Source organism: Diceros bicornis, chromosome 41, assembly GCF_020826845.1.
Source record: "Diceros bicornis minor isolate mBicDic1 chromosome 41, mDicBic1.mat.cur, whole genome shotgun sequence".
Classification (NCBI taxonomy): Eukaryota; Metazoa; Chordata; class Mammalia; order Perissodactyla; family Rhinocerotidae; genus Diceros; species Diceros bicornis.
In genome coordinates, this window is record NC_080780.1 from 1,268,098 (window position 1) to 1,293,957 (window position 25,860).

The 25,860-nt window shown below is 55.9% G+C and overlaps 2 protein-coding genes across 2 annotated transcripts; both read right to left on the reverse strand.

Moving 5' to 3' along the window:
* Window positions 1-200: 200 nt before the first annotated feature.
* Window positions 201-2,378, reverse strand: MYL7 (myosin light chain 7). The gene is made up of 6 exons (XM_058534720.1): window positions 2,261-2,378; window positions 2,010-2,085; window positions 1,697-1,801; window positions 1,185-1,263; window positions 945-993; window positions 201-385 (listed from the first exon to the last, which is right to left on the reverse strand). Exons 1-6 carry the CDS (start codon window positions 2,294-2,296, stop codon window positions 284-286), a joined length of 447 nt encoding a protein of 148 aa, XP_058390703.1. The 5' UTR covers window positions 2,297-2,378; the 3' UTR covers window positions 201-283.
* Window positions 2,379-4,990: 2,612 nt separating this feature from the next.
* On the reverse strand, window positions 4,991-18,894 carry GCK (glucokinase). The gene is made up of 10 exons (XM_058534716.1): window positions 18,847-18,894; window positions 13,630-13,792; window positions 12,909-13,063; window positions 11,695-11,814; window positions 10,383-10,478; window positions 10,087-10,186; window positions 7,975-8,158; window positions 6,834-6,989; window positions 5,886-6,119; window positions 4,991-5,588 (listed from the first exon to the last, which is right to left on the reverse strand). The coding sequence occupies exons 1-10, from the start codon at window positions 18,892-18,894 to the stop codon at window positions 5,444-5,446; spliced, it is 1,401 nt and encodes a 466-aa protein (XP_058390699.1). The 3' UTR covers window positions 4,991-5,443.
* Window positions 18,895-25,860: the final 6,966 nt, after the last annotated feature.

Here is a 25,860-nt window from a genome sequence, read left to right on the forward strand (position 1 = left end):
GAGATGCCCACCCTCTCAGGCCTCAGTGTCCTCATCTGTAAATGGGCGTATCATGGCTCATCTGTCACTGGGCAGTGTGAGGTGCATCGAGGTGGGCTGGTGAGGGGCCTGGCTTAGTCTCACAGCGATCCCTGCATTGGCCCCTCGGATCCCCTTGGCTGACCCCACCCCATCTGTCACAGACAGGCCACCACTGCAGGTCTAATTCAGAAACAATGTTTATTGAGGTGGCCCCAAGGGCCTGGCACTGAGTCACGGCCACCGGGCCACCAGCGTCTCCTGCTCACTCCTCCTTCTCGTCCCCGTGGGTGATGATGTAACACAGGGACTTGTAGTCGATGTTCCCTGCCAGGTCCATGGGTGTCAGGGCAAACATCTGTTCCACCTGTGGGAGGCACTGGTGAGAGGCAGGCCTTGGGTTGCCCAGCTAGGGAGGCCTGGGGGGGCCAGTGTGTGACCTGAGGGAGACCTGTGTCCCTTCTCCCTCCCCCTGGGGCTGCGTTTTGGCCCTTAGCCTTTTCAGCCCCAAACCCAAAACTCTCAGTTAATGTTTTTCTGTTGTCAGACTTTGGGCAGACTGGGTGTGGGCGGCCCGATGGGGGCCATGGGTCAAAGGGCCCACCCTGGCCCTGGGGACGCTCCCCTCTATTCTCTGTGCCGCCCCCACCCCCGCGTGTACGGAACCTCTTCCAGATGTTGAAGGTGCCACTGTGCTCTCACCCTTGGGCCTTTGCACACACCGCTCTCCCAGCCTGGCACACCCTCCTCCCTTTTTGACTCCACGTCCTTTACCCTCCAGGTCTCAACAGAGACGGTACCTTCTCCAGAAAGCTGGCTCTAAGCCCACAAGGGCAGTGGGTCACCAAGGCCTCCCCAGTGCCCAGTGGGGTAAGGGCTCTGCAAAGGGGTACGGGAGGGCTGTTGAAGGAGCCAGGAATCCTCACCTCAGCCGGAGAGAACTTGTCTGCCTGGGTTAGGAGAAGCTGCTTGAACCTGGGTGGGTGGGAAGCAGTGGGAGAGCCCCGGGTGAGTGGCTGCAGATGGAGGGGGGAGGAAGGCTCCCTCGGTCCAGGTGGCCACCCCCAAGGAGCAGACAGGACCCACAGTACAGGCGCCACCCTCACAAGGGGCCTCACTGCCCTCCCCAATTCCCGCAGGGTGCCCCGCTGCCGGCTCCCACTTACTCATCCTTGTTCACCACGCCCTTGCCGCTGGGGTCAAACATGCGGAAGGCGCTCAGGATGGCTTCCTCAGGGTCTGTCCCTGGGAGGCCGAGGGCACAGGTGAGAACCCACGCACCTCACCTCCCTTGACCCACCCAGGAGGAACCCAGGGTACAGGGAGAGCCCTCCACATCCCAGAAGAGGTGTGTGGGGGGGGTGTTCCCTGATACGAAGTGTCCCTCAGGGCCCAGAAGGGCGGTCCTCCTGAGAGGGGCGGGCTGACTAGGAGATGGAGATTTGGGATTTGGGAGTGGAGGCTGAAAGCACATTTTCCAACCCTGAGTCGAGACTTGGGGTGACCAGTGCCCGTGGGTCTGGGAAGCAGGGGTGGGCTCCACATCCTCTGGGTGGGCAAGGGCCAGGGGGCGTCCAGGAGGGGGTTTAGGAGGGGTCCAGGTAGGGTCCGGGTAGGGTCCAGGCAGGGTTCAAGCTCGCTGCCTGGCCAGGAGGATCCAGGCCTGCCCCAGGCTCACCATTGAGCTTCTCTCCAAAGAGCGTGAGGAAGACGGTGAAGTTGATGGGGCCCTTCCCCTCCTGCAGCATGGCGTCCAGCTCCTCTTCTGGGACACTCACCTTCCCTAGGGGGGTGGGGGCACGAGATGGACACAGGAACCCCGTAGGGTCCAGTGGAGCCCAGGCTGCCTTCCCCTCCTTCCCAGCCACAGGGGGTGTCAAATCACAGGCAGCTCTGAGCAGGGGAGGTGAGGTGGAAGTTAGGTGTGACTGGGGGGAGGGCGGTGTGAGGAGATGGGAGCAGGGCAGGCTGGGCGGGAGGTGGGCACTCACCGAGCTGGGAGTAGGTCTCCCGAAGGTCTGACTTGCAGATGATGCCATCACGGTTCTGGTCGATGCAGCTGAAAGCCTGTGAGGTGGGGGGCCTCAGTCTCCAGGTGTGAGCAGCTCGTGACCTCAGGGAAGGCAGAGGGTGGTGGGAGGAGCAAGGACAGGGGCCAGGACCACTGACCTACAGAGGAGAGGGGTGTATCGGGGCGGGGGCTCCGGGACAGGTCCCAGGCTGTTGGGGGTGGGGCACTCACTTCCTTGAACTCCTGGATCTGGGCTTGCTCAAACATGGAAAAGACGTTGGAAGAGCCACGCTGGGCCTGCTTGGTGGCTGCAGCCTTGCCCCGGGTCCCCGCCTTCCTGCTGGCCTACAGCAACTGTGGGTGGGGAGGGGTCCTCTCCCTGCCTCCCCAAAGACTCCCCCCCATGAATACCCCCAGAGCAGCCCAGGAGAGGCTGTGTCAGAGTCCTCTTCCTGTCCCTGGAGACCACCTCTCCAGGCCCAACACAGGCACAGCAACGGCTGGCTCTGCTCCCCTAGCCCAAGGGACCATAGCTGGGAGGCCACTGGCCTCGCATCCCCCCATCTGGCACTCACCATCCTCTCTCTGTGGCAGCCTGGTTGCCACGAGGGGCCCACAGCCCCCTTTATGTCTCAGCCTTATCACCTAGAGCACCAAATAAGGACAGGAGGAGAGGACAGGACCAAACTTGGCAGCCCCTGCCTGGGCTGGGGGAAGACAGGGCCCCAAGCAGATTCCAGCCACGTTCCTAGTGACCTTCAGGCCCCCAACCTGTAATATCCGGGTGTCCACCCATTCCGGCAGCACCGGATGCAACACCTCCCGAGAGCAGAGCAGGCTCACAGCTCTCACCACTTCAGGTGCTGAATGAGAGGCCCCTGCTACCCCCATCTGACTGCCCCTCCTGCAGGGCCAGCCCAGAACCTGCCCAGGCCAAGAGGACAGCTGGGGGAGGGCTGGCCTGGGGCCCCCACAGGGCTTGGCAGGGCAGTGGGTGGTACTGAAGTTGGTCTCTGGCCTGAGACCCCCAGGGATTCCCAGACGTTTGGGTGAAGAAGCTTGGCCCTGGCCTCTGCCCCCTCCGACCAAGGGGCAAAAGGCAGCCCTGAGCTGGCTGTGACCCCAAACAGAACCTGCACGTGATGCTTTTGGAGCAAGAGCACTGCCTGGAGCACAATCCCCCGTGAAAGTGGGTTGTAAGCCCCTCATGTGGGCTCAACCGTGGAGCAAGGGGCCCGGGCGCCCTATGCTGTGCCAGAGCAGCAGCCTCACTGGCTCCTTGCAGGCCCAGGGCATAGAAGGGCTGGGAAGAAGGGGACATTCCAGAGCAGAAGGAGTGGGCTGCTGGCTGCCCCCCGAACCTGGAGCAGGAGTTCGCTGCTGGCTGCCCCCCGAAACCCGACTCTGCAGGGCTGCCCCTCCACCCGGGAGTGAGGCCAGACTCTGCCAGTTGGGGTGAGGAATGCAGAGAGGTTCTTATCCATCAGACTCAATGTCCCTTTTGTACAACAAGCACGTATTTTAAAACACCTCCTTTACTCTCCTGAAATGAAATTTATAGACTATATAACTTACCTTCATAGTGAATTTAAAAAAATCAATACAGTGCCCTGAACTGTAACATAAAGGAAAACTAGAAAGTAATTTATATTAAAATGAGATCCCATATGTGAATGCTCGAACATGAGTACATTAGTACCAATAATGAAGTAATCAAACGCTCGTACAAACTTTTGATGCATAATTTAGATTCAACAGAACTAAAAAGATAAGAAGCAATTCCATATGAGACATACCAGAAGATGAGAGAACATCTCAAGCGGGATGTGACTGCTCAAAATCACAACTTGGGGTTAAGTTCTGAATGAAACAACACAGTTATCCCAGATTTGCTCAGTAGTTTCTCTCACTGAAGAGTGAGTATATGTTAAAATCCTACAAATATGTGTTTATATGTAACTAGGCTATATGTAAGATGGCATCAGGCCCTCGGCTTGGCTATCTCAGTTAGGCATTTCACCCAGGAGCATCTGGAAGGACCTCAGAAGTCACGTGACTTCCTGTAGCCCAGGCCCCCCCAGTCACAACCCAAGTGGCTCTAAGGGAGCCCCTGCTGAGACCGACCCACAGCAGGACCAGCCCCCAGAGACCAGGCTGATCCCCTTCCCGGGCAGCACCCTGGCCTCCCACTCTTTCCCGGGCACTCTTTTGGGGCTCTCAGAGACCTCAGAGCTGCTGAGCGATTAGAGATGGGTAGATCCAGACCCCACATTCTACGGGCGGGTGAGTGCGGTCCTGGGCAAGTCCAGTACCTCTGACCTCCCCAAATGCCACCCCATTTGTGTTCCTACAGCCTGATCTGTCACTCTTCACACTTCCTGGCGTAGCTGGCTGGAGGGGACGGCAAATTCCAAGATACGCCTAGGCCTGCGGAGTGTCTGTGTGCACGTGACCACGTCTATATATTGACAATGGCTATATATTGACCCACAGCCCTTACGCACAGAGGTCAAAGAACAGCGGACAAGGCCAGGTTCTAAATTTTTAAAGCTTTTAATTAAAAAAACCACACGGTCCCAGTTGGGCATGGAGAGGTTGGTGTGGCACATGGAGGTCTGGTGAGAAGAGAGAAGCCTGGGTGGCCCCTCGGGGTGTGCTGAGTGCTGCTGGGCCAGCGCCCCCGCAGCTAGGTCCATCCCTGGGGTGCTCCCAGGGCTGCCTGTGGCAGGGGTGGGGCTCCTCCTCTTTCTGGGCCCCTGGGGTAGGGGCTTTGGAGGCTCTGCCTCTCCTGTGAGGGTCCATCCCAGAACCACAAACCACTCACTGAGGGCGCTTTGGGAGGGAAAAGGCTGCCATCTCCAGGCTTCGGGTGTACCTGTAGCCTCCACTCCCACCCTACCCACCCTGTAGCCCAGGTCTAGGTCTAGCCGGCCCCAGCGTCGGGGGGGGGGGGGGGGGGCTGCCTCCCAATTTGGGCTAAGTTCCCAGGGAAGCCAGGCCACAGCAGAAGGCACCCCCTTCCCACAGCCAGGCTGAAAGCTCCACGAGGCAGGCAGTGCAGAAATGCAACAAAGTCCTGAGTGACCAACTCCTTCTGGGTCCTTGATTCCAACAAGTAAGGCAAGGGACTTGGGGGTCTCCATTCCTGCTCATCCAGCCCCCAACCCAGTCAGGGCCGTAGGGCTGTCCCACCAACTGACTCTGAGAGAAGAGGCCTTCCACGAACCCCCGCATTCCCCCCACAGGCCTTTCCCCATCTTCCGGGGTAGCAGGGGAGTTGAGAGGCATCCATGGTCCTTACAAGGAGAGGCCTCTTGACTCTGCCAGGTGGGGAGCATCCGTGGTGAGCATGTCCCCCAGAGCCCAGGTCTAGCAGCCGGCCACAGCCTCCTCCTTGCCTAGCGGCCTCCGTTCTCACTGGACCAGCATGCAGGCCTTCTTACAGGCCACCGCGGAGATTAGGGCCGCTCCCCGGCCGCTGCCCTCCTCCGACTCGATGAAGGTGATCTCGCAGTTGGGCGTCAGCCTGCGCACGCTGGCGTGGAACCGCTCCTTGAAGCTGAGCAGGAGGAAGCAGAGCTGCTGAACCTCCTCCCTGCGCTCCCAGATGGCCTCCCCCCGGCCCACCCTCCAGAGCCTTTTGGCTTACTCAACGCAGCCGCAGGGGATAAGCCTAGGGAACCCTTCCCTTGCGTCTGGACCAAGGTGGGCGAGGAGATGAGAGTCCTTGGGCCTCGGAGAGCGTCCGTTTCGGCCCGCGTTTCGTAAGTGGAGACTGAGGCCGAGCTCTGCCCTCAGGACGCGCCCCCACGCGGGGAGGCTGGGCGCGGCGGGGCGGGCGGCTGCGCGGGCTCACCTGGGATGCAGCTTGTACACCGAGCCGTCCACGCCCACGGTGATGCGCATCACGTCCTCGCTGCGGCTCTCGCGCATGCGGTTGATGACGGCCGCCAGCCCCGCGGAGCACATGTGCGCGGCGCGCGTGGACACGCTCTCACAGGCGCGGCGCACGAGGTCGCAGTCGGTGGCCGAGGGCCTCAGCCCCAGCGTGCTCAGGATGTTGTAGATCTGCTTGCGGTCGCCCGAGTCGCTGCGGGGCAGGGGCGGGAGCGGGGAGGGCGTCGCTGGAAGGTCGCTCACCTGGCCAGCCCGACCCCCAGCGGCGGCCTCTGCTCCTCCCCCTGCCCACCTCACGCAGGTAAAGCGCTTGGGGCTCGGGATCCGGAGGGGAGCGGGTTCGATTCCGCAAGGGACCAGCAGTAACCTGGTCATTACTCTTCTCTTTAAGCCCAGGGTCTCCGCTCTAACCGGGGCCACAGTGCCGCGCCTCAGGGCTGTTGCGTGGACGAAGTGAGGCGACGTCCACGGCCGGTGAGGAGCCACGGGAGGGGCGCGCGGGCTGCTTCAACTGCCTGGCGGCGGGCTCTACTGGGGGCTGGAGGCCACCCCCGCCCCCTGAGCCGGGTCCCGGCGCCCTGCCGCAGCACCTCACCTCCCGCCCGCCCTGGGCCTCCCCGTCTACCTCCTAAGCTCCGCCCTCTGAGCCCCGGGACCTCGCCTGCGCCCTGATCCCAGCCCCCGACCCTGCACCCCGGGACCTCACCCCCGCCCCCTGCCCCCTAAGCCTGGCCCGGGACACTGCACCCGGTGATCTCACCACCACCCCAGGACCTCACCCCCGGCCCCAGCCCCATTAGCTCGGCCCCCAGCACCCCACCTCGCCCTCGCCTGCAACACGCCCCTTGCGTCCTTGTCCCGGACCCCTCCTCCTGCGCACTGCAACCTGCAGGCGCCACCCACGCACCTCTCCACTTGCGACACCAAGCGTGTCTCGAAGGCGCCGCGCGTGCGCAGCTGCTCCGAGGCCTCGCCGTGGAAGAGCAGGTTCTCGTCCACGAGCTTCAGCAGCACGAGCCGCACCAGCTCGCCCATGTACTTGCCGCCGATGAGCTTCTCGTACCTGCGCAGAGGGCGGCAGGGTCACCCCGGAGGGAAGACTCCACGCGCAAGCGGAGCTCGGGAGCCGGCGCCACCGCCCCACCGCGGCCGCGAGGAGGCCATGTGGCGGTGTGACACCCCCTTGGCAAGCCTGGTTCGTGCCCGCTCCCTCGTTTATCAACGGGGCTTTAAGACTACAGGGATGAGGAGCGTGCTTTGGGGCTCGCGAGCGGAGCCTCAGTCCAGCCCTTCTGGTGAGCCTTGCGCTGAATCCACTTCAGTCCTCCCACAGCCTGTGATGGGGTGCTGTTCTCATCGCCCAGTTACAGTCGGGGAAACTAAAACTTGGAGGCGCTGGTGACCAGTCTGGGGCGCACCCCTACCGCCACGCTAGGGCTCTGTGCTCCTGGAAGCCACGGAGCTGGCGCGTTCATGCCGACGTCTGCGAGCCTCCGTGTTTTCATTTAGTAGCACATTGACTACTACTGACCTAGCAGAGGTTTATGCGAGTCAGATAGGAAGCTAACGAAGGAATCAGCCCGTGCCTGGCGCATCTGGTTAGGCGGCTAATAAAGGGTACGGTGACTCACGACAACCTCTGTGAGGGCTGGTTCTCCAGCTGCGCTCTGCGCCCTGGCAGCATTCCACAAAATACTACTATCCACTCTGTGAACGCGGACAGGTTTGTCTGTACTTTGGGGAACTCTGGGTTAAACCCAGTTAATGTTGCTGGGGGCGTCTCAGAGCCTTCCTATGCCACCTGTCCAAGGTGGGAGGTGCGGCTGATCTATGCACAGACTCTCTTTTTGGGGACTAAACCTTCACATCTCTCACTGTTCCGGGTTTACAGACGGGCAAGCCATGAATGGGAGCTGAAGGAAGAGACCAGCCAGCTTAGGAGGGGGTTGTCAGTTTGCTTTTCCCCTGAGCTGTTTGAAAACAAGCCCATTATCTGCGTCGCAAGCCCATCTGCCGCCCCGCGCGGCTGGGGGAGGGGCGCGCCTTACAGCTGCTGGCCGGGGTTCAGGGAGTTCTCATCCACCACGCGGTCGTACTCCAGCAGGAACTCGTCCAGCTCGCCCGCGTCCCCGAAGGCGCCCCACTCGGTGTTGACACACATGCGGCCCTCGTCCCCTTCCACCAGCTCCACGTTCTGCATCTCCTCCATGTAGCAGGCGTTGCAGCCTGTGCCTGTGGGGCGATAACGTCAGGCCCCACCCTGCCCGGGGCAGGACAGGGCACCTTCCTGGGACCCCGCCCCTCCTGGGTGCTGTCCCCCCCACCAGCAGTAGGCCCTGGTTCCTGCAGGCAGGAAGCCCCTTGTGACCCTGTCTTCCCAGCTTCCTTGAGCCCCCCACATCCACCACTGTGTGAAGGGGTGAACAGTCTCCCTATATCCCTGGAGCAAAGGAAAGGTGGCTTTCCCAGACGCCAGAAGACCTGGGTTTGCTGTGTGACCTCAGGTAGATAAGCCCACCTCTCTGGGCTGTTCCTCTTCTTCCAGAGGGGATGGTAACACCTTCTCCTCCCATTTCCTGGGTAGTTGGGAGGATTGAGGGAAACGTGTCAAAGTGCTTTGCCAGCTAGAGATGGGTGCAGAATGTTATGGTTTTATCTTATCTATGCACCACTATTGTTTTCTGGCACTTTCCATGCCTGTGTTTGAGCTTCTCCATCCTGAGCCCTGTTTTGGAGGGCCACTCAGAGGTGAGTAAGGCACAGTGTGGAGCCTTGGGAGCAGTATATGGGCTACTGCAGGTGGGAGTGGCTCTGGAATTTGTAATTTGCAGGGTCCTGTGCAAAGTGAAAACTTGGGCTCCTTTGTTCATAAATTATTCAAAACAATGACAGCAGAGCTTCAGTCTGAGTGTGACTGCATGGGCTGCACGCCCCTAAAGTCATCAGGGACAGCACCTCAGAAGCAGACCAGTGGTGCTGCCCAGTAGGAAGTGAGGCCAGTGATGCCGGGCCTTCCAATTTTTTGTGGGAAAAAACAGAAATCCAGACTTTGATGTGAATTCTCCCAATTTTTAGATCTCGGTAATTATCATCAATGTGCTTTTTAAGCACTGAGCAGAGTGAACAAGAGTGTTTGCAGGGCAGATGTGACCACAGGCCACCCTCTGTCATCTCTGCTCCAAGAGCAGTATGCCCGAGGCCCACGGCTGCAGAACTCAGGCTGAGGTGCCCCAACCCCACTGCCTCAGGCAGCTGTGGAGGAGAGAGCCGGGGAGAACGGCTCCTGGAGCTCCTGTCTAGGGGGTGGACTTAACCACGACTTTCCATCTGAAAGGTGAGAAAGGAAGGAGATGTGACAAACAAGAGGAGCGACCAAGCAAGGTCAGGCTGCAGCTCAGGACATATATATACAGTTGTAGATGGGTCCTAAGAAGACAAATATGTAACCTTTCAGGGCTGGCTCTGAAGGGACCAGCGAAGCAAACAACTTGAACACTGACTTGCTGGGTAACCAGGGCGCAGAGAGTCCAGAAAAAAACCTCACACCTGTGTACCCAGTGCGTAACTGATCAGACAGGATTGCTTTTCAGTAAGCGCACATTGTAACACCCCGGGAACTTCTGGGAAAGGCCCTCGGTTGGCGGGGAAAGCCCCGGGGGCCGGTGCTGCTGCCCTTCCTGGCACCTGCCTTCACTTCCGGCAACGCAGGCAGCTGCCCTGGGCAGGGTCAGACCGTCCAGGAAGGGATGACGGCTTTTGCTTATCCTCTTCCGCTTGGACAAATCTGTCCAGTTTGGTCAATTTACCAGATAAGGTGTTTTAATTCAATCCTGATGGACCAGGTGGATGGGCAGCTGGTGTGCCATCTGATGCAGCGACGTGCGCATGTTGAGATGCGTCCCACCAGTAAAGAGCGCCTGCATTCAGGACAACCCTGCTGCTCCCCAAGACCGCCCCAGGCTCCAGCACCTTTGCGGTCTGTACCTGGCACACAGGCCCTGCTCCGACCATCACCAATTGCTCAGGACTTTGGCCCTCACTCCTCAGGGCCCGAGGCAGAGGCAGAAGGAGGCCTGTGCAGCCTGCTGTAGACAGGGGGGCCTCGGCCCTGTCTTTTGTGGTGGCAAGGGCCTCAGATAGGGCAGGGCACACATTCTTACCCACAATCATGCCAACCTCACACCGGCGGTCTTCGTAGTAGCAGGAGATCATTGTGGCCACGGTGTCATTCACCATCGCCACCACGTCCATCTCAAAGTCCTGCCAAGAGGAACAGAGGAAGCAGTGATGGGGCCGGGGTCTCAGCTCAGCCTGCTCTGGGCTGGTCCAGCCAGGCAAGGGAGGACAGCATTCCTTCCTGGGGGGACACCCAGAAGGCCCTCCCTGGCATCCTGGCCTGGGGGCAGGGGGAGGAGGTCCAGAGCAGCCGCGGGGGCAGGCGCAGGTGCCACCTCACCCCTCTCCGTTTGATGGCGTCTCGCAAGAGCCCCACGATGTTGTTCCCTTCTGCCCCCGAGGCCTTGAAGCCCTTGGTCCAGTTGAGAAGGATGCCCTGAGGGAAGAGGAGGGCCTCTGTGGCTGCTGATGAATGCTGGGGGCAGGGGTGAAGGGACGGGCAGCTAACTTGGACGACAGGGACACGCATCCCACTTTACAGTCGAGGAAACTTAGGCTCAAAGCAGGCATGTAACTTTGAGAGGCACTGGAGACAACTCTCCACAAGTATCTGGTCTTTCTGCGGGGCTGGGTCCCAGCCAATTGAAGAATGTTTGTGTAGTAAAGCCCAGAGACGTCCTCCCAGAGTAGGATGAGGTCAGAGGGGAGCAGCCCTGGGTAAGATGGGGGCTTCTCTCCTGTAGTGCACCCACTGCATGTGAAGGAACCATCTGGCCCTCAGGACGCTGCGGGGACTGGGGCTCAGAAACCAACATGAGATGTTGATCCAGCTGCTGCTCTGCCGCGAGTCCCGAACTGGCTTTCTCTCTGACCCAGAGGTCTCATGTGTTACCCATGCATGTATAATTTACACACACACATGTAATGTGCATGTGTGTATATGCACGTATATTTACATGTGTATGTATAACTCGCATGTGTATGTAAAATTTACATGTACTGCGTGCACGTATGTACAATTGGTGTGTGTACATATGTATGTAAAATTGAGGAATGTATATAATTTACATACAATCGATGTATGTATATTTGATGTTTATATATATTTATGTTTAATTTACGTGTGTATATGTATGCATGTATAATTTATGTGCATATATATGTATGTATAACTTATGGGTGTGTGTGTGCGTGTGTGTGCGCACAACTGTGGCAGAGAAACTTGCCAGCTCGCAGGCAGGGTGAAGCCTCAGCCCTGCACATTTCTGCCTCTGCCTCAGGTGGTACAGCAGGTGACGACATGTGGGTGTGTTGGAGGCCACCTGCCCGAGTGTGAGCCCCAACGTTGTCACTTCCCGTTGTGGGCAAGTTGCTAACCTCAGTGTCCTCATCTGTCACGGGGGTGGTCATAGTGCACTTCTCACAGGGTGTTGGGGGACTTAAGGGGAAGAGTGAGAATCTGCTAACGCTACTTCCCCAAGTCTCATAGAATGTAAGTGATAGAGCCATAATTTGGCTCTTTCTCAACTTGGGGGGCTGCGCCTGGAGCCAGCACACGGCAGAGTTTGCGGCATGCCTTTCTCTGGGGCGCGTGTCTATCTGTCTGTCTGTGCGTCCACCTCCTCCCCGACCCGCCCTCCGCCTGGCCCCACCTTGTCGATGTCTTCGTGCCTCACGGGAAAGGAGAAGGTGAAGCCCAGGGGCAGCTTCTTGTGCTTCATCTGGTGCTTGTCCAGGAAGTCGGAGATGCACTCAGAGATGTAGTCAAAGAGCTGGAAGAGCCATCCGACCACAGAGGGTGGGCTGGCTGCAGCCCCCTGGGGTTTCAAGCCTGAGGTGCTCTTCAGCTCATGCTGAGCCATCGAGCCCCAGGAAAGCACAGCCTCGGGGCCTGACCTCAGTTCCCCTCTCCTGATCACCACTGCTTGTGGACTCAGGCCCTGAGCCTCTCCCAATGCCAGAGTCCTGGTGACGGCAGCCCCTGGGACAGTGTGACACCAGGACAGGGCTGGTCCCCAGCCCAGCTGTGCTCTGTCAGCCTGGCCTTCCCAGCTGGACCCAGTGAGGTCCGGCCTCAGACACAGAGGACAGAGGTACATCCCTGGCCGTAACTATGATTTCTGTCTCCAGCACCCAGAGTGTCCTTTGCCACCTCCAGGTGTCCTGGCTGCCCCACCCCTGCCCCTGCCCAGGACCAGCCCCCACCCAGCTCACGTGGGCCTGTCCACAGAACTGGGCATTGCTGAGTGCTCTGCTGATTGACCAAGCTCCCTGCTGGGTGCTGGGGCCAGAGAGGCACCCACACCACCCCTGCTGCCTTGATTCATGCCCAGTGCCAAGCATTTAGGAGTGTGGTGAGGACCAGGCTTTCCTGCCTTGAAACCCTGCCCCTCAGGGGATCGTCTCTGGCTCTGTCCGCCTCCCCCCAGGGCTCATTCTACTTCTGCGCCCTGCTCCTGAGTCCTCCCCGTGGTCAGGGTGGCCTTGCTGCCTGGGCAGACATTATGATTACAGTCATCCCACTTGGTGTCCATGCCGGGGGAGGGCGAGGGGGCGACACATGCGGAGAGAGTGGAGTGTGTGGGCTGCATGCGGCTGGACCACTGTGTTCTCTCAGCTGCCGTGTCATGTTTCTGATCCTTCTGAGAAACTGGGCAGGGTCTAACCTGCTGAGGCCATGCCCGGTGGCCATCCACCTAGTCCTCCTAGCTGCCTCCCTGGGCCCTCTGAGCCTGGGTGACCCTCCTGCCCACAGCTGCCCTCCCACCCTGGGTAGATAGGTGGGCCCTCCCACTAAGGCTAGCTGAGCTCTGAGATCCATGGTGGTCTTGACCCCAGCCCCCAGCCCCTGGCCCAAGCTGCTCACCATCTCGGCGGTGCCCGTCATGGCGTCCTCAGGGATGGAGTACATCTGGTGCTTAGTTTTCACACTCCACTGCCCCGCCTCGCCCTCCCCCACCTTCACCAGCATCACCCTGAAGTTGGTGCCGCCCAGGTCCAGGGAGAGGAAGTCCCCGACTTCTGCAGCCACAGGGAGGAGCACATCAGCTTCAGGGGCACCAACCCAGCAGGACCCCCAAGACCAGGAAGAGGAGGAGGGGAAGGTACGGGGGGCCCAGAGCAGCTGGACATGGGGCTGCTGAGGCCAGACATCTGGGGAACCCCAGAGTAAACTGTGGAAGGGGTCAAAGGTGAACTGGGGAAGTCAGTGGGAACCCTCCGCTTTGGACTGAAGTCACCCCCAGCCCAGGGCCCAGCTGAAGACCTAGTGAAATGACCCAGACTCAGGATTGGTCTGCGTGTCCCCCAAGTGACCCAGGGGAACCAGTTTCCCATTGTGAGATGAAAAAAGCCAGTTTTCCTGAGACCAGAGTGAGCTTGAGGGCCCCAGGGCTGTGCTAGGGGAGCGGCCTGTGTCTGGGGCCCAGTGTATTTGGGACCTGTCTCAGGGCTGCTGGGGATAGTCAGAGCCATTAAAAGGGGCCTGGGGCACCTCTCCCTGCTGGGGCCTGAGGACAGCTGCCTTTGGATGAGGAGCTGCCCTTCCCACGTGGATCCCATCCCTGCCCTGCCCTGGACCATGGTACCTGAGCCTTCTGGGGTGGAACGCACGTAGGTGGGCAGCATCTTCACAGTGGCCTCCTCATGGGTCTCCAGCCTCAGGCCTCGGTCCATCTCCTTCCGCATCCGCCTCATCACCTTCTTCAAGTCCTCCTCCTGCAGCTGGAACTCTGCCAGGATCTGCTCCGCCTGCACAGGAGGGGGAGTGGGTAGGTGGGGGAGGGGGACCTCAGGGGGACCGGGTGGGGGGGGGACCAGGTATTTCCCACACACACCGAGGGTCTCCTTTGCCCTCTGACCTTGGGTCCAGGATGATCCATTGTTTCAAACCACCACAGTTAAAACCAGTTGAAAAGTTAGAACAGCAGAGTTCCACGACCAGCCTCTAAACAAATGTGGCCTGGGGTGTGTTGGAGGGTGAGGGGCAGAGGACAGATGTGGCGCCTCCCTTTGTGCCTTAGATCCCAACGAGGGGAGGAGGAAGGGGCTAACCTGGAGAGTGGATGAGTCATGGGCTGGAAGAGCCCATCTAGAGGTGATGGGCAGCAGGGATTACTGTCTAAAAGATCCGGTCATTCTCCTTCCAGAAATTTATGCTAAGGGAATAAATGGGCCAGTGTGCACAAATGTGCATAAGGGATAGTCAAAGGAACTCTAGTTAGAGGTGAAACTAGTTAGAGGTGTCTGGTTGACTGAAGCATGGCGGTCCCTAGTCTGGAAGGCTCTGAGGCCGACAGAGGGAAGAGGGTCCCTACGCATTGACAGGAGGGAGGCCTGTGCACACAAAGCTCTGATTCAATGCCACCATTCCCGTGAGTATGGACGGCCTGGGGGGGTGTCTCCTCGAGCACCTTCCAGGGAGTGACCACTCGCCCCTCCATGGTGGCCTGAGGTCAGGCCGTGAACGCTGCCCATGCCCACATGGCCCCAGTAAGCAAGACCCTGCTCTGACCCTGTGTGTGGACGGCGGTGTGGCTGCCCCTTTCCCCCTTCCCGCATATTCATGGAGAGAAGGCCACTTTAATTCACTGGCTATTTGGACCAAAAAGGAAATGAAAGATATTCTCATAAAAGCCATGGATCCATTCTTCACACTCACTCACTCTCTCGCCAGCAGTCTTCCCTGTAACCCCGGGTGGAGACGCTCTGAATTTCAGCCAGGAGGCACACAACCTTTGCCCCTTCTTCCTCAGTTTGTAGATCCCACATTTTGTTGGGGAAGGTAGCACGTTAAAGGAAGGCGGCCCCTGCCCAAGCCCAGGGACAGCCCAGGGTGGGCTAAGCCAGGCACAGCTCTCCTCTCCCCTTTTGCTGGTTATTTGGTTTCGAGCTGGGCCTGTGGCTCAGTTCTGCCAGATGACAGGTAAAGGGATACCTGATGTTAGCAGGAGGGGGAACATTCTGGGAAGGTCAGTGCCCCCACACTTAAAATTTAAACCCAGGGAAGGTCACAAAGGGATGGGGCTGACAAAATCTATGACAGAACACAGCATCAAACGCCAGTGTTTGCTAAGCCATTCTGCAGCTCCGGGCACAGGGTCAGAGTGCAGCCCACCCCAAGGCTGTCCCAGTGGTGCACAGCTCTGGAGAAGCCCCCAGCGCTCTGTGAAACCATCCAGGCTGTCCTCAGACCCACTGCTACGAGTTTTGCCTCCTCTGTCTTTCTTTCACACACTTTCAAACATAAAATGTGCCAGGAACGAATAGTAACATTAACATCTGCTGAATTCTTCCAATATGCCAGGCCCCGAGCTGAGTGCCTTACACAAGCTGCCTCACACCCTCGTCACAGCACACGAGGGAAGGTGCCGGCATCTGCCCACCTTCTAGATGGGGAAAGGCTTAAAGAAGTCACTTGTGCAGCCACATGCCGCCAGCACACCGCGGTGGGGCCAGCACCCACAGCCATGCACGGGAGGCTGTCTGAAGTCCTTGAGAGGCTGCCCAGCATCTCCCCTGAGACGGAATCAGTCAGAGGGACAGATTAGAAGACATCTATGGGCTCTTAATAAAAGTGATGCTGATCCTGAAAAGGTCCAGCCCTCGGGCCCTGCTGGGCTCCATCCTCTGTCGTGGCAGCCCCTCTGGTGGCCGTGAGCCTGGACTGACGAGGGGCCTTGGGCCAAAGGCTTCACTCTCTGTGTCCAGGCTCGTGTGGGGCCCTGCCATCGACTGTGGGCAAAACCAGAAAGTCCCCTCCGTGGAACCCCAGAAATCACACGAAGTCAAACCTCCTAGTCAGGGGGCAATTTGGAGTTGCTATCAAAATTTACTTTTCATCTAGCAACTGCTCTCCTAGGAATCTGGTCTACAGAGAGAGTCCTGCAAGCACGTAAGAAGCACGTGCAGTGCTGGGACAGTGAGGACTCAACAGGACCCACATCCACCAGCAGCAACTTGACATGGACACCAGGGCGCCCCTGACAGGACCTCTGGGGCCTTCGCAAGGAAACACGTGTGAGCGTGAGTGAAACGGGGAGACGGGACCTTCGCTAGAACCTGATTCCCTTCTGTAAATAAAGTTGCATCTGGCCTGTGGGTCTGATTTGTCCTGTATAATATTCTCAAAAGCTTAAATTTGCTGCCAATGTTTAAATAGAGACATTTTTACAGAAAAATCTGGATTTCTGATGGGATTTCTGTAAAAGTAGATCTGCATTCTCACTGGGGCTGTGGGGAGGCCACCCACTTTGGGCAGGGTGCATGGGGTGGGGGAGCCTGTCCCGGGCAGTGGGGGTCCTGCAGGAGACGCCCGGTCATACGCCCTCACACCGCACCCTGCCCAAGCCAGGTGCTGCAGGATCTCCTCGCTGTCCATACCACGGGACTGTGGGACCCTTCCTCACACACACGCACACTTGTGCCCATTCCCTGTTCCCAATGGGCACAGATTGGGGGAGGGGTTCTGGAAGGTTCCGAGGCTGCAGTCCAATATTCCAGGTGGTCACAGGCTGACAAGGGCCTCCAGCATACCTTACCTCCGGGAGTCACCTCTCACCATGCGGAGCGTCCTCCATGGTGGGTGCAAGCCCCTTCCTCAGGTGCATGGGGGCCGCGGACACTGCGCTCTGTCCGCATGCAAGCCCAAGAGGAGGTACTCCCACCTGCGTGGTTCCCTCAACCCTCAAGGCTGTGTGTCCGGGGGGCATGAGTGGGGTTCAAGTCACGCGGGCAAGGTCTGCCTCACAGACCCCTGGGAACAATCCTAGGAGCAGGCACATGTACCAGGCCCGGCTCTGGCATCCCCTTATCTCCTTTATCCGGTTCTCCCTTATCCTGCTTAAATCTCCCAGGACCTACGCACTTTATTATCTCATTTCTTACAAATAAAGAAACGGAGCACAGAGGTGCACTTTCCCAAGCTTACAGAGCCAGAAGGCTCAGAGCCCACCCCTAACCCTGCTGGGCTGCCTACTGCCTGATTTGACGGCCCAGGCCCCCAGCCCTTCCTGGAGCCCAGACCCCAGCTACAAAAGTCTCTTTTGAGTCTCGTGCTGAGTGTCCGTGCAAGCTGGCTTAAAGGACTTGCCTGAGCAGCCTAGGAAATGCAGGGCGCTGCCTGAGGAGCCCAGAGAAGACACTTGCCCCCACCCAGGCCTCAGGGGAACAAACAAAGCACAGACAGGCCTGTTTCCCCACTCCCTGCAGCTGCACCCTCGCCTGCTCAACAGGGGGTCACAAGACACATCGTCAGTGCTCACCACTACACCCAAACATGGGGGGTTCCTGCTCGAGTGACTTCCCCACCTCCAGCAGGGCCACCATCTGACCTTGTCTCCCTAGCAGATGCCCACTGCATGCCAGGCACTGCATGGGGTGCTGGAGAACAGACAAGACCCTGCCCTCAGGGAGCAACAGAAGGGAATCACACGAACAAGCGGACGGACAGCAGGTTGGTGGAGAGGAAATGAAGCTGGGAGGAGAAAGGGGTGAGCAGCTGCTGCTTCACATGAAGTGGGCAGGACACCTGCACAGGCAGGTGCCTGGAGCACAGGCCTGAAGGGACCTCAGAGGGGGCCCTGCCGGCTGAGGCCTCACCCGGGAATGAGAGGCCCGGAGGCTGTCCCAACAACCGGGGTGGGGCGAGGAGGGAGCCGTCAGAGTCTCGACTTCTGAACATGGAGCGGTAACGCTCTGCTGACAGGCTGAGGCATAGGGGTGAGAAAAAGAGGAGTCTGGGGTACCCGTTTGGGTTTGGCCTGAGCGGCTAGGCGAGAGGCCCCACTCACAGAGATGGGCTGGGTTGGGGGGAGTCAGGAGCTTGGTGTTGGCATGTTGGCATGTCTGTGAGCCAAGGGGAGACTGGTGCCAAGCAGCAGCTGGATGTGTGAGGCAGGAGCTCAGGGGGCAGTCTGGCTGGAGATATAAATTTGGAAGCTGTCACTATGTGGACAGTCCTTAAGGCCACAGGCCTGGACAAGGTCATCAGAGCACAGGTTGGAAGCAAGGTGGGAGGGGCAGTGCTGGCTGGACAGGGGTGCAGGGGGCTGAGTCTGCAGGGCTCAGCTGGTGGGACACAGTGTGGGCGCTCCATTTGACAGATGAGGAGACTGAGGGAAGGCCTGAGGGAGTATCCCACCCCAGGACAGACTGGGAGAGGCTGGCATGTGTGGAGCTGTGGGCCCCAGATAGCAGGGAACAGGCCCCCTGGGGAAATGCTGGAGATCCCATGGGCTCCAGAGCCCATCCCTGGGACCCAGAGGGCAGTGTGGGCTGGCTATGTGTCCAGCTGCAGCTGGCCCCTGTGCTCCCAGGCTCTCAGCTGGCTGTGTACTGTACACAGTGGGTGACCATGGGCCAGTCGTCCTCATACTCCCGTGGGAGAGGATCCCCCATCCACCCCAGCCCTGCCGCGAGGATCCCAGGAGAGCCAAGATGGGCATGCCCCTGAGAGCCAGAGAGCACTGGGAAGTCCGACACTCCCCTGAAAAGCCCAGGCCAGGGCACCAGAAGCAGGGGTCCTGCGGGGGCCGTGGTACTGTCAGCTCCAGGAGTAAGTTCCCTGGAAGATGCTGTCCCTGCAGACCCCTCCTCCAGAGGCTGAACCAGGGGTGTCAGGAGGGGGCAGTGGGGAGGGGGCCAGTGACAGGCACAGTTCTCTGTTAGCCTGAGTGGCTCCTTTCAAGGAGTCCAGCACCACCTCGACCTCTACTCTGCCAAACCAACTGCCCTGTCTGCACAGGGAGAACCTGCCCCTGCCATGGCCCTGGGGCCATTCTCCCTGGCTTTGGGGTGACCCTTACCAGATTCAAGGCTATCTGGGCCTGGCTCCTTGTGGCATCCATCGCCATCTCTCCGAGGGGCCAAGAAGTAGGTTTCTTGGGGGTGGAGACACTCCTGCCTGCTGAGACCAGGGCTGGGCTGCAGCCCCAGAGACTGAGGCCCACCTGTGCAGGTGAGGGCCACCTGGCTGGAGAGTTGCTGGTGGCAGGCTGCCCAGGGCTTCTGTACTGAGAGCACTCAGCAGGCAGCTGCTGAAATACTCTGCCCACTGCCAGAGGGTCAGGCAGGGCCGGAAGGGCAGAGGAGAACTGTATGGGGTCAGGGTTGACAAGGGCCACGGGGACAGCGCTGTAGGGCGGTGCCCCATGTCCTCTGTACGCTGGGGTCAGGATTCGCTGCCCAGAGGTACAGTGGAGGGGGCGGAACCAGTCTATCCACCCTCCAGTCCTTGGATGTGCCAGGGCGGGCAGTCACCACGCTGCCCAGGGCAGGAGAGGGCACTGAGGAGCCTGGCAGACAGGGAGGTGCTACCAGGCCCAAGAGTCCGGACTTGGTCTTGGGCCACAGGGACCCCCAGCGGATTTTCATACCATCCGGGGTCTGTGCAGTGCCTGGGCAGGGAGGGGCAGACTGGTGGCAGGGAGGCCTGGCCTGAGGCCTGGAGCAGGGCACACCCCGCCGGGAGCGGGTGGGGAGGGCGCAGGGCAGAGAACTGGGACCTCCCGGGGCTCTCCTCGCCTGCCCTATGCTCCGCAACCCCACCGGGTGAGTGTGTCCCTTCCGCCAATCAAGCCACAGGACTGGTTTGGCGCAGGTGGGGGGCGGGGGAGGAACAGGGGTGGGCGGGGCGGAGGAGAGGGGCAGGGGGCGGGGGAGATAGGTCAGGGGTGGGAAGGGAGGTGGGGAGGAGGAAAGGGAGCGCCTGGGGCGGGGGAGGAGGGGGAGAGGGAGAGGCAAGAGCTGGGGAGCAGGTGGAGGCGGGGCGCTGCCCTCGTGGCTGCCCCCCACCCTACCCCGGGGACGTCCCCCCAAGTGAAAAAATGCTTGTTTTCGTCAGGCTCTTCAACTGTAAATCTTGAAAACCTGCCTCAGAGGCTGGGGAGGTCATTCAGGCCTTTTGGGCTTTGGACGCTGGATGGCACGCAGACAACGTCCCCCCAGCTCGGCCCAGCTCTCGCCTGGGAGTGAACTTGTCATGCCCTGAACATGCCAGCACTTGCCAAGCCCTGCTAAAATTAGCAGGAGCTCCCAAATGGGCAGAGTCAGGATGATGGCTTGGCAGAATGTCAGGCTCTCCCACCAATGGCCAGTGTGGTCACCCCCAGGAGGCCCTTGACATGATTGATCTCTTTCCCAAAATAGAGCAAAAGGTCTTCACCAGCCCACCTGTGATGGGTCATTGACCCACTAGCCTCTGGCTCTGAGCAACTGTTTGCACAATGGGTGCAGGGCTCATACCCAAGTTTGGGGGCCTTCTGGACTAGCCAGGCCAAGAAACAGCTGCCCGTCTCCTGGTCCAAACTCACAGCACTGGAGAAGAGGATCAGAACCCTCTGGTCTGTCCTCTGGGAGGTGGGAGTGGACAAAGGCTGGGGCAGAGGCAAATGAGCCTGTTTCTGGTTTGCGGGACTTCCAGTGCCCTCTCTAGCCTGCCCTTTGACCAGCGAGCATCCTTCCCCAGAGCCCTTTCCTGGGGCCACCTCCTTGCATTCTGCTGCACCTGTGAGGGCAGGAAGGGGTCTGACACCCCCACTTCCCCACACTAGTTAATCCTCCAGACCCAGACTCTCAGACCCTGTGCCAGCCCTCCTGTGCACCCACCGCTTGCCCTGTCTTATTTCTTCCTCTTTAGACGAGGGAGAGTGACACCAGAGGGTCAGTGTAGCAGGGCACAGACGTGTCCAGAGAAGAGAGGCCAGGAAAGGAGGGGCCTCAGAGATGACAGCTGGTAAGGGAAGCCCAGGACATGCTCAGAGTCTTCAGTATCTCACCGGCTGCCCTGAGGAGGCTGGATGAACATGGTTTCTGCTTAGACTTTCTTAAAAAACAGAGCTACCCAATGATGGGCTAGGATGTCTCAGCAGATTGTGAGCTCCCTATTTAATGGGGTGAGAGAGGTGGGGCATTTGAGAGGGCAGGATCAGAGGGACCTCACCCCGTGTCCCAATTGGGAGCCTTGACCCTTGGTTGAATGATATGATTTTCTTTTTAATTTATCTCTAGGAAATAATCTGATGAGTTCAGTGATGGATATTCCAGGTTATCCTTTCTAGGATCAAAAAATGGGACATAACCTACGTATCCAACTATAACAAATTGGTTAAATAAGTTATGCTACATTTATATGCAGTCATTAAAAAAGATAAGATTGACTTGCCTCTATTGGCATGAAAAGATGTCCATGATATATTTAAAGAGAATGTGGTGCCTACCCTCCAATAAAGCGTCCAATGAGCCCCGTCTCTGGTATTCACCCTTTGTGTAGTCCCCACCCATGCTGAATAGGTCTAGCCTGTGTAACCAATAGGATATTGCAGAAATGATGGAACATGACTTTTGAGGCCAGGCCATCAAAGACATTGTGGCTTCCGCCTTGCTCTTTCTTGGATTCTTCACTCTGGGGGAAGCCAGTGCCAGGCCGTAAGGACACTCAGGTCCTATGGGGAGGTCCACCAAGAATAACTGAGGCCACCTGCCCATGAGCAGCTCCAACATGCCAGGCAGGTGAGTGAGCCACCTTGGGAGCAAATCCACCAGCCCTAGTTGAGCCTTCAGTTGATGCAACCCCAGCCGACATCTTGACTGCAACCTTAGGAGAGACAAAGCCAGCACCTCCCAGCTGTGCCATTCCTAGATTCCTGACCACAGAAACTGTGTGAGATAACAAAAGTTTGTTGTTTCAAGCCACTAAGCTTTGAGGCAATTTTTCACATAGCAGTAAATGACTAGTATAGAGGAAAAGCAGCTATAAAATATAATATGTCTATTTTTGTCATATATTATATATCATATACACAGGGGAAGAAATACAGCAAAAAGTAATAGTAATTATCTTGAAGGTGGAAATATGAGTGATTTTAATTTATTTTCCTCTTTGCTTACCATTATTTCCTACATTTTTCTGCAATGAATGTGTATTAATGGAGTAATATTTAAAAGTCAAGTTAAAAAAGCAAAAAGTTTGGTCCTTATCTGCTGTTTTTGCACAGAGGCTCCAAGGTTCAGATTCAGAAAAACAGAGGTTCACAGTTAAATGGGTCAAATTTCCAGACCCCATATTTAGTGGGAAAGAAAGTGGAATGGGACGCCAGGGAGCCCAGAATGCCAGCCCCTCCCCCTGGCCTGAGGGCCCTCATCACTAGCTGGTCACCAACGTGGGCTCTCCCTGCACTGATGCAACAGGGCCTGGAGGCCAGCACGGTGTTGCAAGTGTTTGCTTATGGCAGGGGAGACTGGAGACTGGCTGTGCCCTTGTGTAAGGGCGGGCCAGGGGCCTGGTGGTAAGAGAGTGTCAGGCAACATGGCCAGGATGTCAGGGACAGAGGCAAGAGGGAGATGAGCCGAGAGACAGCAGAGCATGCTGGGGTTACAATGACCACAGCTAGTGAGCGTCCAGGGACTTCCATATGACAGCTGCTGTGCCAGATGCTCTGTGTGGATCACAACTGGCCTGGGAGCTTGGGGCTGTCATTTTCTATGTAGGAAAACTGAGGCCCACGGGAATTAAGGGACTTCTCAGATCTTGCAGCCATAAGTGACTTGGCCTGGATTCACTCCCAGGTTGGTGTGACCCTAGGAGTGCTGACAGTTTATACTTCATGGCTAGATGTGCTCGTTCAGGGCCAAGCACACACTGAGGGTCAGGAAATAGCCTCTGGAGATGCTTCCACGCTGGAGATATTCAGAGACCTCAGCTTCAGGTGGTAGAGTCGGGAGTGGCAGCAGCCACCAAGGTCTGCACTGCCCAGTGTTTGCTTCTCCAGCAGGTGGGTCTGGAGGCTGGGGCCAGGTGTCAGGGGTGAAGCCTAAAGGCCAGGGCCACGGGAGGGGTAGAGGCAGAGTATAGGTGAGGGAACAGGGAGCATCCTGCCCCTTGGCTGGGGAGGGGAAGGCAGGATAATGCTGGGGTGATGCAGAAGCATGAGGTCACCCACCCATCTGAAGACTGACTCTGCTGTTCACTGGCTGTAGAACTTGGGCAAAACTCTTAATCTTCTAGGCCTCAGTTTCCCCATCAGTAAAGTGGAAGTAACAATTTACCCACCTAAGAGGGCCACGGAGATGATCCAATGAGATAATGCAGATAAGACTCTTGGCAACACGAGTTGTTCAATAACTTGTAGCTATTTTTGCTACCAAAGGATGCTTTAGCCCCTGGGTCAAAGTTAAGTAATGCAGATTGTCCAAAGCTCTAGATCAATAGCAAGTCTAAAGCCAAACTCCCACCTCCATGCCTGCTGATTATTTCAGAGTGTTCTAAGGAGATAAGCAGGTGTTACAGCCTCTTTTATGCCAGTCCTGCACTAAATCAATGAAGCTTATTGTCTGAAAAGAGGATGATATCACAGAAAATGGTGGAGTAGGAGGCTCCAGGGGTAAGTCCCTCCACCAAAACAACAATTATGCTAGAAAAACATGATCAAAATCAACTATTTTGGAAGTTGGGATCCTGATCAGACACTTACAGTAACTAGGGGAGTGCTTGATGAAAGGAGAGTGAGTGTGCACAAACCAACTACCACCCTCATTCCCTGCTATGGCCAGGGGGACAGCATCCATGTTCCTAGAGCAGCTGGCTGGAGTAAGGATGGGCAGTCAGGACCTTGGGTTGTCCATTTCAGTTGATCTGGTGGTTCTCTGAGGACTCACCACAGAGCTTGCCTTTGTTTCAGCCCCCTCAGGCTGCAGCAGATTCCCTAGTGGCATCTAGCAGAAGATTTAAAGAGACATACTGCCAGTGTAAAAAAATTTTTTGTTTTGTCTTTTGGATCAAAACATTTAAGGAATTCTCTGTCAGGTCACAGGTTGACTGCAGAGACATCAGAAGAGAAACTTCAGTGACCACACATGACAAGAAATACAGACTTTGCAAAAATAGTTTGGAAAAGTCACTATACAAATGATGACTGCAGCCCTCAACAAGCAACAAAACCAATTCCTAGGGAGAGGGAGAATCTGACTTCTAGAGTTTCCACACTATACTACTCAAAATGTCCAGATCGCAACAAAAAAAATTACAAAGCATACAACAAAACAGGAAAATATGGCTCATTCACAGGAAAAAAAGAATTTGATAGAAACTATCTCCAAGGAAGCCCAAACATTGGAATTACTAGTCAAAGACATTAAATCAACTGCCTTATATATGCTCAATGATCTAAAGGAAATCATGGATAAAGAACTAAAGGAAATCAGGAGAACAATGTATGAACAGATAAGGAATGACAATAAAGAGTAGGAATTATAAAAAGAAACCAAATAAAAATTCTGGAGCTGAAAAGCACAATAGCTGAAATGAAAAAAATCACTAGGGGATTCAGCAGCAGATTTGAGCAACCAGAAGAAAGAATCAGTGAACTTGAAGATAAGGCAATTTAACTTATCTAATCTTCCTAACAGTGAGGAAAAAGAATGAAGTAAAGTGAATAGAACCCAAGGGACCTATAGGATACCATTAAACATACCAACATAAGTATTGTGGGAGTTCCAGAAGGAGAAGACAGAAGGAAAGGGGAAAAAAAAAGTATTTGAAGAAATAATGGTGAAACAATTTCCCAAATTTGATGAAAGATATGAATATACATATTCAAGAAGCTCAGTTAACTCCAAGTGGGATAAACTTAAAAAGATCCTCACTGAGACACATTATAGTTAAACTGTCAAAAGGCTAAGACAAAGAGGAAATCTTGAAAGCAGCAAGAGAGAAACTGCATACAAATGATCCATAATAAGTTTGATAGTTGGCTTCTTATGAGAAACTATAGAGGCCAGAAGGCAATGGAATGACACATTTAAAGTGCTGAAAGAAAAAAATCAAGAATTCTATATCAAGCAAAACTATTCTTCAAGAATGAAGGAGAAATAAAGACATTACCAGATAAACAAAACTTAAGGGAGTTCATGACCAGTAGACCTGTTCTGTAAGAAACACTAAAGAAAGTCTTTCAGGCTAAAGTAAAAAGGCACTAGATAGTAATTCAAAGCCATATGAACATATAAAGAACACTGGTAGAGGTAACTATATAGGTAATTTGAAACCAATATTACTGTACTTTTGGTTTGTAATCCCTCTTTTTTTCTATATGATTTAAAAGTCAATGCAGAAAATGATAATTATAAATCTCTGTTAATGGACTTTCAATGTAATTTGTGACAATAACCGTATAAAGGAAGAGGGATGGAGATGTATAGGAGTAGAGTGTTTGTATACTATTGAAACTAAGTATTATTCAAACTAGGTTCTTATGAGTTTAAGATGTTAATTGTAATCCTCAAGGCAACCACTAAGAAAATAACTAAAAATACACAAAAATAGAAAGAAGAAGGGAATCAAAATGGTCCACCACAAAAAATCAACTAAATACCAAAAAATAAAGCCAATAATGGAGGAACTGAGGAACAAAAAACATATAAGACATACAGAAAAAAAAATAGGTTAGTGTCAGAGGTAAATTCTTCCTTATCAGTAGTTACTTTAAATGTAAATGGATTAAACTCTCCAATTAAAAGGCAGAGATTGACAGGATGGATAAAAAAGAACATGATCCATCTATACACTGTCTACAATAGGCTCACTTTAGATACAAAGACACAGAGTTTGAAAGCAAAGGATGGAAAAAGATATTACATGAAAATAGTAACCAAAAGATGGCTGTGGTGTCTATATTATTATCAGACAAAATAGATTTTAAGTAATAAAATGCTGCAAGAGACAAAGGAGATTATATGTTGATAAAAGGTCCAATCCATCAAGATGATATAAAAATTATAAACAACAGAGCCCCCAAAATACATGAAACAAAAATTTACAGAAT